The sequence below is a fragment of the Sardina pilchardus genome, chromosome 11 (genome assembly GCF_963854185.1).
Source record: "Sardina pilchardus chromosome 11, fSarPil1.1, whole genome shotgun sequence".
NCBI lineage: Eukaryota > Metazoa > Chordata > Actinopteri > Clupeiformes > Clupeidae > Sardina > Sardina pilchardus.
In genome coordinates, this window is record NC_085004.1 from 31,641,386 (window position 1) to 31,656,261 (window position 14,876).

The 14,876-nt window shown below is 40.6% G+C and overlaps 2 protein-coding genes across 7 annotated transcripts; both read left to right on the plus strand.

Moving 5' to 3' along the window:
• The first annotated feature begins 175 nt into the window (after positions 1 to 175).
• atg13 (ATG13 autophagy related 13 homolog (S. cerevisiae)) lies at positions 176 to 10,300 on the plus strand. Of its 5 annotated transcripts, none has more exons than XM_062548549.1 (18): positions 176 to 330; positions 918 to 998; positions 1,186 to 1,266; positions 1,359 to 1,478; positions 1,610 to 1,656; positions 1,781 to 1,921; positions 2,681 to 2,736; positions 2,824 to 2,932; positions 3,612 to 3,710; positions 4,036 to 4,129; positions 4,605 to 4,703; positions 5,355 to 5,447; positions 6,197 to 6,336; positions 6,465 to 6,585; positions 7,147 to 7,224; positions 7,463 to 7,576; positions 9,151 to 9,279; positions 9,362 to 10,300. In XM_062548549.1, exons 2-18 carry the CDS (start codon positions 930 to 932, stop codon positions 9,437 to 9,439), a joined length of 1,668 nt encoding a protein of 555 aa, XP_062404533.1. In that variant the 5' UTR covers positions 176 to 330; positions 918 to 929; the 3' UTR covers positions 9,440 to 10,300. The 5 variants fall into 5 exon arrangements, with proteins under 5 accessions (XP_062404533.1, XP_062404535.1, XP_062404536.1 ...); XM_062548551.1 differs by having other exon boundaries at positions 2,681 to 2,721; XM_062548550.1 differs by having other exon boundaries at positions 185 to 384.
• A 342-nt stretch (positions 10,301 to 10,642) lies between these two features.
• si:dkey-23n7.10 (SPRY domain-containing SOCS box protein 3) lies at positions 10,643 to 14,446 on the plus strand. Of its 2 annotated transcripts, none has more exons than XM_062548555.1 (5): positions 10,643 to 10,900; positions 11,512 to 11,718; positions 12,008 to 12,139; positions 12,428 to 12,618; positions 12,794 to 14,446. In XM_062548555.1, the coding sequence occupies exons 2-5, from the start codon at positions 11,553 to 11,555 to the stop codon at positions 13,022 to 13,024; spliced, it is 720 nt and encodes a 239-aa protein (XP_062404539.1). In that variant the 5' UTR covers positions 10,643 to 10,900; positions 11,512 to 11,552; the 3' UTR covers positions 13,025 to 14,446. The 2 variants fall into 2 exon arrangements, with proteins under 2 accessions (XP_062404539.1, XP_062404538.1); XM_062548554.1 differs by having other exon boundaries at positions 10,646 to 10,900; positions 11,485 to 11,718.
• Positions 14,447 to 14,876: the final 430 nt, after the last annotated feature.

Sequence of the window (14,876 nt, forward strand, 5' to 3'; positions counted from 1 at the left end):
TGCACTTTCGATACTGGCCTATATTTGTGCGATTTATATAAAGTATATTATTGAATTTAAATGTTATTTACGATGTAAAACTATTTGCATAATTAAATATGCCTCAATCTGAAAGCAAGGGACTCTTCAAATCCTCCAACTTGACAATGGAAGAATTATTGTGAATGTGCGGATTGCTAAATTAACAATACAGGCTACGTACGAAATCAAAACAAACAAAATATGGAGCTGTTTCCAGCGCTTGGTGTATTGGCGACGTGACCTAGTTATTCGTTTCATGTAGACGTCTCATCAGATCTGCTGGACACATCGGTCATTGCTGAATAACGTGTAATGTGCCAGATACTTCAGTATTAGTTGTGAATATCGAATGTGTGATGATCTGTAAGTCGTCTGGCCTAGCTAGAATGCTAACGTCACCTTCTGTTGACGATGGCAGCAGTCAAGCCTAGCTACATTGTTGTTAGCGTTACATCGTGGCTAGCCAGCAGAGAATATGACATACTGACGTTAGCTAGCTGGATCAAGCAATATCTTTTGTTGGCCAACTCATTTGAGCTCACGTTTACGTTGTTCTTATGTAAGCCTATCTTTTCAGAAATTCATTTGGAACTTAATGTTATATGAAGGGAGCCTGATCTTCGGATCTTTCAAATCAGAAACGATACGCTAGCTTAACGATAGATGCTGTAGTTTTGCCTGTGCTAATCACTGTACATGTTTAGAATTGACACATTACGTAGCATTTAGTCTGTATACTTTTGTATAACGTCTTTACAGTTGTTGCATATGTCCATGTGAGCTAGTACAGACGGATTCATTTGTGATATGTTCCTGTTTGGCCATCGCAAGCAACTGTCCAACATAAGTGTAGGCCTATGTCACCTAACGTTGTTGTGGTACATTACTTCATTCAGCCATATGCCGTGATGGACAACGATCTGAGCCAACAGGATAAAAAGGACCTGGACAAATTTATTAAATTCTTTGCATTGAAGGTATTATTGTCTGTTAGTTATACGGGTGTTATAGCATAGTAAATATGTATATGGGAAATGTTGATGGGGAAATTTGACTGGCAACCACGCCTCTGGAAATAATATGATACATTTGAAAACTAAATTATATTTTACATTGTACATTGTAACACCCTGGTCCCTGACTAATGTCTTTTTATGATTTCAGACTGTGCAGGTGATCGTTCAAGCTCGTCTAGGAGAGAAAATATGTACGCGATCATCATCTTCACCCACTGGCTCAGACTGGGTAAAACATACTTTGAGTTTCTTGTAGAGCTTCATCGTTTCTGGACTATGCCAATATTAAGTGTGCAAATATTAATCTTTGATCACTCTTAGTTCAATTTAGCCATCAAAGATATTCCTGAGGTGACACATGAAGCCAAGAAAGCGTTGGCCGGACAGCTTCCCAGCATTGGACGCTCCATGTGTGTGGAAATCTCACTCAAGACGTCAGAGGTAAGCTTTGCAGTTTACATGATGTTATATACACGTGTATGTAAGTGTATATTTTCACAGTAGTTTTGAATACGTTGCTAGCACAATGTAATCTTAATTTAGTCTGTTTGTTTTTACCAAATCTGTTTTAGGGGGATTCCATGGAACTGGAGACATGGTGTCTTGAAATGAATGAAAAGTAATCTTTGCATTCTCCAAAAAATACTGCAAACCACACACACTATAGAATCAAGGGCTAAGTTCTCATACATTTTCCCTGATGACACACAATGACATTTTGATGTTGATGTTTATCTTTACAGGTGTGACAAAGACATCAAAGTCTCTTACACTGTTTACAACCGCCTTTCATTGCTCCTGAAGTCATTGTTGGCTATTACAAGGGTGACCCCAGCCTATAAATTGTCTCGAAAGCAAGGCCATGACTATGTCATTTTATACAGGTATGTGCTTGCATTTTATTTGACGCCTACAAGAACATTCAAACATAGCCAGTGATTTAGGTGCTACTTAGTAATGAACTACTGTAGGTAATGTTGTTTGTCAGTAATAGCCTCTACTGCAGAAACCCTTGGTAGTGTTGTCAGAGCTCCGCCTAGGAGACCAGAAGTATTTCATTTTCATTTGGTAGGTTCATTCATAGGTTCCTAAATGATTTCATTTGGTAGGTTCATTCATAGGGTCCTAAATAATTTCATTTGATAGGTTCATTCATAGGTTCCTAAATGATTTCATTTGGTAGGTTCATTCATAGGTTCCTAAATGATTTCTTAGAAAAACAGTAGTGGTCATCAGTATTGGTCGAATAAGAATTTTGAGTTTGTTCAGAGTAAACACCTGAGCAGACACCTGAGTAGACAACACCCATAGTTTCTGGCAAGCTATTGACATGTAATAATAGGTTGTTGTGTTTTCTTTTTTGTTGTTTTTGGGCTGCTTGTTTGTTTTTATGTAGGGCATGTTTGTGTGTTCTTTTTTGGACCTTGAGTCTGGCAAATAAAAGATGATGATTAAATCAGAGAATATAAAGAATGTTTCTGAACAAGGTGGAGGGAGAGGAGGAAGTACAGGAATCAAATGTTGAAACTGACATTGATCATGCAGTGAACCTATGAGTTTAGGAGTGTGTGATGTTGATGCTGCCATCTAGAAATTGAGAGAATATAGAGATTGCTAAATGACATTTTTTCCATTTCTCCCAGAATATATTTTGGGGAGGTTCAGATGGCAGGACTTGGAGAGGGTAATATTTTCCAAAGTAAATCTCTATTATCCTTAAACTTTCCCCCTTAAACAGCAGGCATACATAGGTTTCTATAATGTGTTTTCATCCTTCTTGAAACAGGATTCCAGACTGTACGTGTGGGAGTCGTCGGGACTCCCATAGGCACGATCACACTGTCTTGTGCCTACAGGACAAACCTGGCCTTTATGTCTACAAGATGTAGAAACTCGTATGTGCCTTGCATATTTCAGAACTTTCACTTAGAAATATTCATTATTATTATTATTATTATTATTATCATTATTATTATTATCATTATTATTATCAGTTTATATTTAAGGCCTGTCCACACTGCCAATAATAACAGTGAAGTTTTAAGTGTGTCAAGTTAATAAGAATGAGTGTCCACAGTACATACTATAACAACAAGATATGAGGAATGATGTCATTGGTGAAAGAGATTTGGTAAACTATAGAAATGCTGACATATGATCCGAATCCTTTGATTTTAGACATTGCATTAATGAACATTAAGAATATCCCTGAGATATTTCCCTTATCGACTGCCAGTGTGGGTGTTTACATTGCTATATTTACAGTTGTCTTCATAGTTATTGTTAGCAGTGTGGACATGCCTGTACTGGATTACAGACTTACAAGGGCTCAGTATTTATGTGTGTATTACATGACTAAAGGAATCAATTTCACTGACTGTTTATTAGGAGTAATTTAACTATTGCTTATCTATGGGCTTTGGTCAGTCAACATAACTGTCCCCAAGTGTTTGAAACGTTATGATTGTTATCTTGTGATTATTGTTATTTTTTTATTTTTTTTTTCGTTTATGTTTATTTTTTGTAATTATATTTTGTATAACTCATTACTCATTTCTACTCTCTAAATCATAGACAATTTGAAAGGACAGCTCCCATCATGGGTATAATCATTGACCACTTTGTTGAGCGTCCCTTTGGAAATGTCGGCCACATGCATCCATGCAACTACAGGTGAGAAGTCATGATCCAGTTATGTTGTTATGTTTTGCATCCAGTGGGATGGATAAATTCCCCTATTGCTTTAACATGCTACTGTCAAATAAATTCCAGACATAATGGCTACAATAAAGACTCTATCTATAATGGCTACATCAAGGAACATGACACACATTTGCTTACTGCCATATATTCCTTGACTGTGAACTTAATTTCTCTTTTTTGCAACTATTTTCAGTCAAAGAGCTTCTGTGAGAGTACAGTGGAAATCATTGCATAAGCTGTCTGTAATATGGCTTCTGCTTGAGTTGAGTGTGGTATACTGTATGTTTGCTCCCAGAGCTCCTGGAGAGGAGGAAGGGGGGCCTTACGCAGGGGTGGAGGACTCTCAAGAGGTGTGCACCACGTCCTTCTCCACCTCTCCACCCTCTCAGGTGAGCCCGTCACAGCCCACCTCTGAGCATCTGCTACTCCTGCCTCACCACCAACTCATTGGTTACTCTCATTTTGGAATCCACTCCCCCTCATTTGTCTTTCAAATGGGTCAGATGTTACATTCTTCCATGTTATTTTTGCTCCGTGAACATCCATTCTGTTGTGTACAGTGTTGAGCAGGGTTCTTAACCCTGCAGCGTTGCGGTCACAACCTCAGACTCATTCACTGTAAATTTTATGATCAGTCTTTTGTATTGGTGTGTCCCTCAAGTTTGGTGTTTTGGTATTCAGCCCTTCAATCCTTCATTTGGCAGTTTACCAATCCGCCATATTTGTTGTTCTCCCTCCTCATTCTCTTTTGCTGTGAGTGGTGTGTTCATTTCTGTTTTTAGCCCCTTCTTTCTCTCTTCTTTCCCCCTTCTTTCCCTCTTCTTTCCCTTTGCCTCTGTGTGTCTGTGCCTCTTTGTACCGTAGTGTGTGCTCACTGTAAGTAAGGCCCATTTAAAGACGCCTAAACCTGTTCTGATGGACACTCTGAAGGTCCCAGTGATGGGCTTGGCCTTTTCGCACCAAGTGAGTTCCACATGTGGACCCAGGCTTCCTTGCTCCAACACATACTGCAGCTCTGGGCCTTTGTTGACCCCTGCCTGCCCTACGGCCTCCTGTCCAGACATGCTAACCTGAGTAGCAACCACATCATTAGTTCCCTAAATGACACCTGGAGATATGACCTGGCTGCATTTTGTTTTGCTCACAAACGGTTTTGTTTTCCTCTTTCCATCTAGTAAGGGAAAACAAACTAATCACAATAGTTATCTGCTATTGCTCCAGACATCCCTAACCCTATACGCTAAACTGTCTGCCACATCTGTCTGACGGAGCACTTGTGTCTTGTGAGTTGTTGTTGTTCTAGAGAGACTTGTAATGTAATTAACATTAGTAACTTGTCATTTAAGGTAAGTTTCTGTTCTCTTCATAGCTTCTGACTATACGCTCCCTTTCTATCAAGCTTTGCTACCCTCTGCTATCCCTCTCCACTATTTCTTGTTTGAAATAACTATGGGCTTTATGATTAAAAAAAAAAAAAACACACACACACACAACACGTCACCAGACAATTCATTGTTCATTATATTTTTCATCGGTTTTGTTGGCCACAGTTTTTGGATTTTTACACATGCCTGTCTTTGTCTCTTGTTTCTTCGTCTTTGTTGATGTTTACAGCTCTACGGCTCTCGTCTCTCCTATCAGCCGCCCAATTTGGGAGCAGCCGACCTTTGCCACCCTGCCACCTGTGGTGCTGCCCATCCTCACCAGGTAACCCTCTGCCACCTGTAGTGCTGCCCATCCTCACCAGGTAAACCCTCTGCCACCTTGTGCTGCCCATCCTCACCAGGTAACCCTCTGCCACCTGTAGTGCTGCCCATCCTCACCAGGTAACCCTCTGCCACCTGTAGTGCTGCCCATCCTCACCAGGTAACCCTCTGAGAGCAGAGCCCAAGGGCTGTAGTGCTCCACCTGCTGCTCTCTTGTTGGCAACAACACCAACACCAGCAAAATAGTAACAGTCACAGCAGATCGTTCACCTTGTCTCCCCTCAGGAAAGTAAACATGTAGAACATTTGAGATGTTTGTCCATCTGATACAAGACATTGCAGCAATGTGTGGACTGTGGAACCTGCTGGCCTGTAGATCTGACCGCATCGGTCTGCTTTCTTACTAGATAGCACTTTGAGATCATTTATTTGATGTAAAGCGCAATATAAATAAAATGTATTATTATTATCAGAGAGGGTTAAAGCGGAGCGAGAGGCGCAAACGTTCCATCATTTCCGCGTTCTGTCTTCACAAGGGGGAGGGGGGCTAAATCCCCCTTTAAGCAGACCTGCTAACATTCGAAATGCACTGCTTGTGTGGGTTGCCGATCTGACAGAGATCGATATCCCACTATGACGTCTTTACAACACGCCCCTTTAAGCAGACCGGAACTGTTCGAATTTTGCTTCCATAGAGATGCATTACGTTGCTCTATCTTGTCAATAATTAAGGATCTTTGTTATTACTAGATGGCAGGGCCTGGAAAGGAGGGCGGAGTTCCCCTGGCGCCCATGCAGCCCTATCACGGTGCCCAGGCCGAGCACGGCCGCCGGCCCTCCTGCCCCTCCGCAGACACGGCCCATCACATCCCTGCTACCCCCTCAAGCAGGTGCTGGTCCACTCCCCACACATCTGTGCTGAAATTGTTACTGCATAAGGACTGGGACCTGTAAGGAATTGTTCAAGCTTTAATGCATGTTCACATCTTTCCTCTTGATGAAACTCTCTCTGTTGCAGTGGAGAGGATGCGGAGACTTGCTCCAGGAGCGGTGAGCTGAAGAGTGCCTCTCCGCTAGACACCTTGGAGACAACATTCACCCGCAAAGTGGGAGCCTTTGTCAACAAGCCCACTACACAGGTGCCAACAACAATCCCTGGCTCTAGGACATCTATGACACACCTGCATGTTTCAGAAACCTCGAAAGGGATTTGTGCCTAGTTGTATTTAGTTTAGTTTATACTTAGGTTTATACTGGGTCCATTTAACTGGACCATACCTGAGTGTGATTACCCCCCCCCCCCTCCCCAGCCCTGACCTAGCTGGTCTCTGTTCACATACATTTTTTTTGCGGACCCAAGTCCCTTTATGTCATAAACACTAGCTTCTTTTTACCAATATCACCGTGCAAAGTCACAAAAACGGCGGATTATTCCCTGGTTTTCTAGCAGACCCAGGTATGGTACAGTAGGCTGCATTCCCATCACCAAAAGTCACCAAACTATCGCTCCAAACAAACCCGGCTCTGTGAATGCGGTGTATAAGCTTTGTGGGAGGAAATAGAAACCTACAATACTGTTAAGATTTTATACCATACAGTTTCTCTACTCAACTAGATGTTGAGAAGAAGTTCAGATTAATGACCTTTTGAGGACCAGCAAATTGAAATCCACTGACAAAACATGTTTCTGTGTGATCCAGGTAACAACCGCCAGTCTGGATTTACCATTTGCTGCATTTGCGACCCGCACCTATGACCTAGAGGAGAACGACCCCATGGTAAACCCATCCCACTCTTGAAGCTGATTCTTGTGTATCGTTGTTTTCTTTTCTTTGACAGCTGGTTTGTGAGTAACATTAAACACCCCCCCCCCCCCTCTCCCCAAGCCTCCTCTCCTCTTGCTGTCCATGTCAGCTACCTGCCCATGTCATTCCTGTTTTTCTGGTCCTTCTGGATTCTGTGTGTAGTGTAGTACAGTACATACATATGGCTCCTGTGTGATGTGTGTTGCCCCAGGTCCATCCGCCAGACTCTCCAGCCACATCCTCACCTCTGCAAGGCAGCCTGCATTCCCAGGGCTCCAGTGAGCCCGGAGAGCAGGCGCAGGAGGACTTTGTTATGGTGGACTTTGTAAGTGCTCTCTCGTTACATATGGGCCTGAAATCAACTAGGAACTATGTTTTGGACTAACTGATTGATGTGTGCAGTGCTTGTTAGTTGGAAATGTGGGGAAGCGTTTTTTATTTGTAGCTTTGTAGCCCTTTCAAAATGTCGTCAAGGAATCAAGAAAGCATACATTCAGTTATCTTCAGCATAACGTATTCAGTCAGATGCCCCTTTGTATAGGATTGTTCTTTTAAATCATGAATTATGACAAGGGTGGTCCCATTAATATTTCATGGCCAAGGAAATGCAAATGCTGGTTTTAATTAAGACTATTTAACAACAGGGACACTTTGGTTAAAATTCCATCCCCCGAGCAAATAGTCAGGGTTTTTAGCATAAGAGTGAGCTAATATCAAATGTAAACACCTTCCTGCCGCTCTGTGGATGAGCCAGGTACCTAGAGGATATGTTACACAGATGAGCCATGCCGAATCTGCAAGTGCTAATTCAAGTGTGACACTGCAGCACTCACCATTTGTTCAATGAGAAGTAAATCCCTAACAGAGGCCTACATTGAGAAGTAAACCCTTACTGTAATATAACATATGCCTGCATTGAGAAGCAAACCCTTACTGTAATATAACATAGGCCTGCATTGAGAAGCAAACCCTTACTGTAATATAACATAGGCCTACATTGAGAAGTAAACCCTTACTGTAATATAACATAGGCCTACATTGAGAAGTAAACCCTTACTGTAATATAACATAGGCCTGCATTGAGAAGTAAACCCTTACTGTAATATAACATAGGCCTACATTGAGAAGTAAACCCTTACTGTAATATAACATAGGCCTACATTGAGAAGTAAACCCTTACTGTAATATAACATAGGCCTACATTGAGAAGTAAACCCTTACTGTAATATAACATAGGCCTACATTGAGAAGTAAACCCTTACTGTAATATAACATATGCCTGCATTGAGAAGCAAACCCTTACTGTAATATAACATAGGCCTACATTGAGAAGTAAACCCTTACTGTAATATAACATAGGCCTGCATTGAGAAGTAAACCCTTACTGTAATATAACATAGGCCTGCATTGAGAAGTAAACCCTTACTGTAATATAACATAGGCCTGCATTGAGAAGTAAACCCTTACTGTAATATAACATAGGCCTACATTGAGAAGTAAACCCTTACTGTAATATAACATAGGCCTGCATTGAGAAGTAAACCCTTACTGTAATATAACATAGGCCTGCATTGAGAAGTAAACCCTTACTGTAATATAACATAGGCCTGCATTGAGAAGTAAACCCTTACTGTAATATAACATAGGCCTGCATTGAGAAGTAAACCCTTACTGTAATATAACATAGGCCTACATTGAGAAGTAAACCCTTACTGTAATATAACATAGGCCTACTATGCCAGGACCTACAGGGATATGCAGAGAATAAATCAAGTTGAAAATTTAAAATAATCAGAATACTGTAATTGTCTCATTTGTCGAAGTATATTCCCAGCAATGCAGTCTAATCGGTCTTTTGACTTCTCTGACCTGATGCATCTGTCCCTTTTATCTGTTTAGAAGCCAGCTTTCTCCAAGGATGACCTCCTGCCCATGGACTTGGGGACGTTCTACAGGGAGTTCCAGAACCCCCCACAGCTGGCTAGTCTTACCATAGATGTCAGTGCCCAATCTATGGCAGAAGATCTTGTAAGATTATTACTCAGTACTCCACTTCTATCCATTCTATTCCATGAATGCTTGCGACTGATTTTTCCCCCTCTTTTTTCAGGACTCACTTCCAGAGAAGCTGGCTTTATATGAAAAGAATATTGATGAATTTGATGCATTTGTGGAAACCTTACAGTAGGACCACAATCAACTGTCACTGTCAGCTCCTCTTCCAAATCTGCCAAAAACTACAGTCATTTGTAAACTCTGTAGTAGGGTTTTGTAAACTTGCCCCATTTTGGTCATATAATGCAAGACCTGCAGTTGAACAATATCTTTGTAGACATGTAGATACTTCTGAAACAATGAATGTGAGCTGTGAGGGCACATGGAGTTGATAGCATACAAGGACATTTGTTTGAACGAAGAGGGATAATACACCTACTCTTGATTAGGTTCAGAGATTCTTGATGAAAATCAGTACCATTACAGTATATCTCATCCTATCCAACAGCATAAAAGATTAAATGGATGTGTTTATTCATCCTTTCTGAGACATGTCAACAAAATTATATGAAAAAGATGTGTTCATTGCACTAACACTATTGCAACGCCAGCTGTAGACTATTTGCAATGCTTAAACTTAAGTGAAAATATCAGTTGTGTTAAAAGACTGTCCAGCACTTCACACCATGCCTATAATGGACACTAGTGTACATTACAGTAAGAGCTTTGAATAGGCTAGTTTGTGATTGTCCATGTCTATCCTGCTTTTGTAATCAGAGAGAAAGACGTTGAAGGTGTTTTCATGTTTTGCGCTTTTTGTATGTAATTAAACAGGGAGGGAAATCACAAATGTCTGTCAGATTTAGCTCAGCTAGTGTAAATCGTCATTTACCGTTTCATGATGCTAAAGTACACATTATTATATTCTATTTTAGACAATTAATTTGAATTTTTAAATAGGGCCCACTGTATGTTCACCTAGGCAATTCCTCTGGCTCTCCCCTGCCTTGTCAATATAGCATGCACATGTTGTGTAATAAATTGTTTTATTTCATATCGTTTGTCACATATGTCAATCAAGTGGAGTTTATAGCGCATTTCATAGCCTACACTCAGTGTGCTTTACAAAAGCGAACAGTAGATAGATAGATAGGCTACTTTATTGATCCCCAAGGGGAAATTCAAGAATGCAAGTAATAGCAAATAAAAAGCATAGAAGGGTAATAGTCATGGAAGTTTAAAAGGACAAATATCAGTATTGTTTACAGACTAAAACTTCACATCATGCCTATAGGCTAAAAGCTTTTCCTCCCAACTTGTCATGACGGTTACGAAATGTGTTTTGCCCACGTTCATAACACACCCTCTTTGACATGTGGGAGGAGCCAGCGTACAAGCTGTACTGTCAACGTGCACAGCTGCATGTTTTCATAGTTGTAAAAGTGACGTGATGTTATATTCAGTTTAGACTAGAAGTACATGATGAACTATTTACATTTCGTTTGGAGTCAGGCACGGAGGATTTGTGAGTTCCGAGCTAACCATACTGGTTTCGGTAAAGGGAAAAGAGTTCAGTCCGTTGTGTAATAGGCCTAATCTAATCTCTGCGTTTACGAACAACAACGATGGATTGATAATGCTATGCCTATATGAGGTAACAATATTTATTATCAGTTAATGACTAACTGTTAGTCCTTGGCCTATTGTTAGTTGTAGTAGTCTGTAAATATTCATTTATTATTATTATCTGTGGTTTATTGTCAAGAGGAAAATGAGGGACACCAGACCCAGCAATGCTAACCTGAAGACCACTATCAGGATTGAAATATTTCACTTTATCTAATGCGAACATATGAAAGATTCACTAAATTAGGGAGGAAAATGATCTTTTTGGTTTTCTAATAGTTTGAGACCCACGTGTAGCGTATTAGGCCTAGAAGCCTATAAGTTACATGTTGTTTCAAGGCGTATCAAGTTTTTGTGTATATCCCAAACATGTGAGCTCATGTACTAAATTGTTTGCTCATTTGACTAAATTGTGCTCTCCCTTTAGTAAATTGGGCTCTCACACCTTTTACAAAATAATGCATTTGACTTAATTTTTGTGAAATGATCACACAATTTATTAAAACGTGTGCATGGTTTAGTAAATGAGACCGCAATTTAGTGAAACAAGCGCACTATGTAGTAACATAAGCACACAATTTGGTCAAATAAGTGCACATTTTCTCAATATAGAAAAATATCTCCTTGGCTCCGCACCAGAGAAACAACGGGCTTGTTCAAAACTCCTCAGCCGCAGAACAATGACCTCACATCCAGGACGCTTGGGTCATACATGGGAGCATTGGCATTGGGATGCCGAGGCCAAGTCCACAGCTGTCCAGCTGTCGGCATGCCAACAGGCTGTTTACTTTCACACTAACATGCTCTTGGAGAGTGAAGGATCCGCAGGGGTCCGTGGTACCAAAGGTGAGGTCATCACCACCCTCATATAGATCTAGAAGCTCTAACGTACATTACCACTTCAGGTGATGCAGTTACCAACATCTTGAAGTACACTTACAGTAGGCTACATGTACCCTGAAAGAAAGTAAACTAACCATTGTGAACTTACTTTGTTTTACAAATTTAAATGCTCTCAGGTGACACTTCACAGTAACAGCCAGGCCTTTATTCCCTCGGTGAATCAGTATGTACCACCACCTGCAATAAAGATTGTGAAGTTAATTAAGCAAATTGAATGGATTGTGGTTTTCAGGTTTCTGTTCTGGAGAACATTACTGGGAGATCGAGTTCCTGGAGCCCCCATACGGGAGCTCTGTGATGGTGGGATTGGGCACAAAGGAGGCTCTTCTGCACACTGGCAACACGCCCTCTCTTAACCTATTAGGTGAGTCTGCTCTGTTCCTTCTTGTCATCATGGCACACTGATGTCATGGCATAACCAGTCAATCGGTTCATCCAAATAAACATTTGCCTACTATAGAAAATAATTGCCATGTCATTGAGTGAAAACTTGGAAAAAAGAGATGTATTTTCTACTAAATATGTATAGTTTATCAACCAATTTTACAGGCTACTTAGTAAAGTAGAGGAGTCATCTGTATCATAATTGTAAAAAATGATTTGTCCCAAGTCTATATTTGTGTTCCTCCATGTGAGTTGTGTAACTGCTCAGGTATGGATGGGGAAAGCTGGGGTCTGTCTTACAAGGGCTCTGTCTGGCACAATGGCGTGAGCAGAAAATACACAGAAGCCTTCTATGATAAGAGCACTGTTATTGGTGTGCTGCTGAACCTGGACTCAGGAGCGCTGCGATTCTACCGCAGTGGAATAAGTCTTGGGGTTGCCTTTACTGGCCTAGATAAGGTAGGGGTCAAATACCATTCTGCTAGTGCAAAACACTTAACACCAATCCCATACATGTCATGTACATACTGTACTGAGCAGCGTGCATGCTTCATTTCCTGCCCATAGTGTTAACTGCAGTGCATTGAGCTAATCTACAGGTGAACATTAATTAGTTCAACTTTACTCCATCCAGGTGACAAGGCCTCTGTACCCTTTAGTGAGCTCCACTGCCCCGGAGACAGAGCTACTGCTGGGGCTGCGCACCCATCGGCTAACATCCCTCCAGGATTCCTGCCTGCATGTCATCTCTAAAGCCCTTCGGTCTCAGGCCCACCTCGAATCACTGCCCTTACCCCTGTCTATGTGTGAGCAGCTCCATATTAGCCCAAACACAGGACATCAAGAGTTGTTTGGTCAAGCGTAGGAGAACCTCTCAAAATGATCATGACTACACCTGCACAACTCACACAACACTTTCTCCAGTATTGTTGACTCTATCTTTAAGGGTTATAAACATGTCTATTGTTGTCAGTAGTATTTTTTTTTTTTTCAATACCGGTATGTCATGGTCAGCTCAGGAACTGCAACATTAAGTGGTATGAGCAACAGAGTTTAGCAAAAATAGAGAATTTCACTTCAATAAATAATCATTCAGGCTACAATCTGGGGTTGAATGTACAGTAAGTAACAGATAAGAGCATGGTGTCCTCAGATATGGGGAGAAAGGCGAGCCTTCTCTGAAGGAAATCTCATTAGCTTGTTAATTTATCCATACCTTCTCAGGTATAGAATTAAGATGCCCAAAGGCTGTTGCAGTGGCGCTCCAAGGCCAGTGGGGGTGCAGAAGCGCACATATTGTATGTTCAGGGGTCAAGCCATTACTGCTTTCTTGTGGAAGTGCAATGCCACAGACAAAGTAAGACACCACTTCATTTCCACAATGTACTCCTTGTTTATTTACATTTTGCATGGCCTTCATTTTTCTGCGTTTGTATTTTTTTGTTAGGATGAAAAAATTGTAATGTGTCTGGTGCTATTTGATCATTTAAATTTCTACAGTTCAGCATACATAAAAACTGAATATCAAATGAAGTCTTCCTACAGTGTTTTGACACAAATGTATGAAAGCATGTGCTTATTGCATTTTAGGTGCATTATTTGGGCATGTGCTTATTGTATATTAGGTGTATTATAATTTTGCCATTAATTGTTTACCATGAATTCTCAATAAAATAGTACTTATTAATCATCTCTTACATTAAGGTTGGAAGTAGAACATGGAATTTTCTCCCGATCGTCTAAGATCTTAGGTTCTTTTTTGTGCTCTCTCTTTGTCTGCCCAGTTTCTTTCATGGGGGATACACTAAGGGCCTGGGATGAACATTGATGAGCATGAGCAGTAGCTTTTTGATATCTCTTTTTCATGGAGTCTGTGATGACATGACGATGTTCCGAGGATCTTTGTAAAAGAAATAGGCCCTCTACATCACAGGCCTCCAATGTTGCCGAAGAGCACAATGTTCCTTTCATCTGATCAAAAAAACACCAGTCAATGCTCCAGTGGTTAGCTGACTGACCACTGATGATAGTTCCAACTAATCTGTTGACGTGTCTAATGTCTTGAAGAGTTTGCGATCTCATCAGGCCACTTTTCCTGTAAATCTTGTACAGCGATTCTTAGGTATTTTGCCTCTTTTCCAGTACTCACTATGTGGGGTAAACTAAACATGGGGGCTTTTATGTGCACATTTTCAGCTGTTTTTATACAGTTATTCACTGACCTAAGCAAACCAACACACTCATGTTGCATGTCTGAATGGTATAAATTGTGTTCATAAAAAATAAAGTCAACACACTTATTTGAACTGTGTGTTCTCTGTCTTCCCCATGTTGGAAAACTGACTAAATACATCAGGTCTTTGTTATCTCATTTACCTCTGAAACAGGAAGTCATGGAATACTGCATGAAAGTTCCTGTGCTCTGATCTGAACTTTAAAAAGTGAAATGAAAGCAGAAAAATGTTGATTGATGCAGTTTTGAGTACCAGAATCTGCATTTACAGCTGAATAGCAGATATAGCAATCCATTAGCATAAGTCATTAAACATCTGTGGAGTCTCTGCAGACAAACTGAGGTATTTTCGCCTTTGTAAAATGGTTGTAAAAATGAACATTTCATTTTATGTAACCTTCAGTGAACCTATAAGGAATGTTCCCTGAATGTTTGTTGGGTCTTCTCCTTTTGGGTCCATTGACAATAGTTTTTAACTGGTACA

What these genes read in the sequence shown, in the direction of transcription:
- atg13 (XM_062548549.1), top strand. Translation starts at nt 930, where the DNA reads ATGGACAACGATCTGAGCCAACAGGATAAAAAGGACCTGGACAAATTT. An exon ending in GACTATGTCATTTTATACAG is followed by an intron (nt 1,922 to 2,680) that starts GTATGTGCTTGC and finishes CATTTCTCCCAG; the next exon opens with AATATATTTTGGGGAGGTTC. An exon ending in AGAGGGTAATATTTTCCAAA is followed by an intron (nt 2,737 to 2,823) that starts GTAAATCTCTAT and finishes TTCTTGAAACAG; the next exon opens with GATTCCAGACTGTACGTGTG.
- si:dkey-23n7.10 (XM_062548555.1), top strand. Translation starts at nt 11,553, where the DNA reads ATGACCTCACATCCAGGACGCTTGGGTCATACATGGGAGCATTGGCAT. An exon ending in AGGGGTCCGTGGTACCAAAG is followed by an intron (nt 11,719 to 12,007) that starts GTGAGGTCATCA and finishes TGTGGTTTTCAG; the next exon opens with GTTTCTGTTCTGGAGAACAT. An exon ending in GCCCTCTCTTAACCTATTAG is followed by an intron (nt 12,140 to 12,427) that starts GTGAGTCTGCTC and finishes GTAACTGCTCAG; the next exon opens with GTATGGATGGGGAAAGCTGG.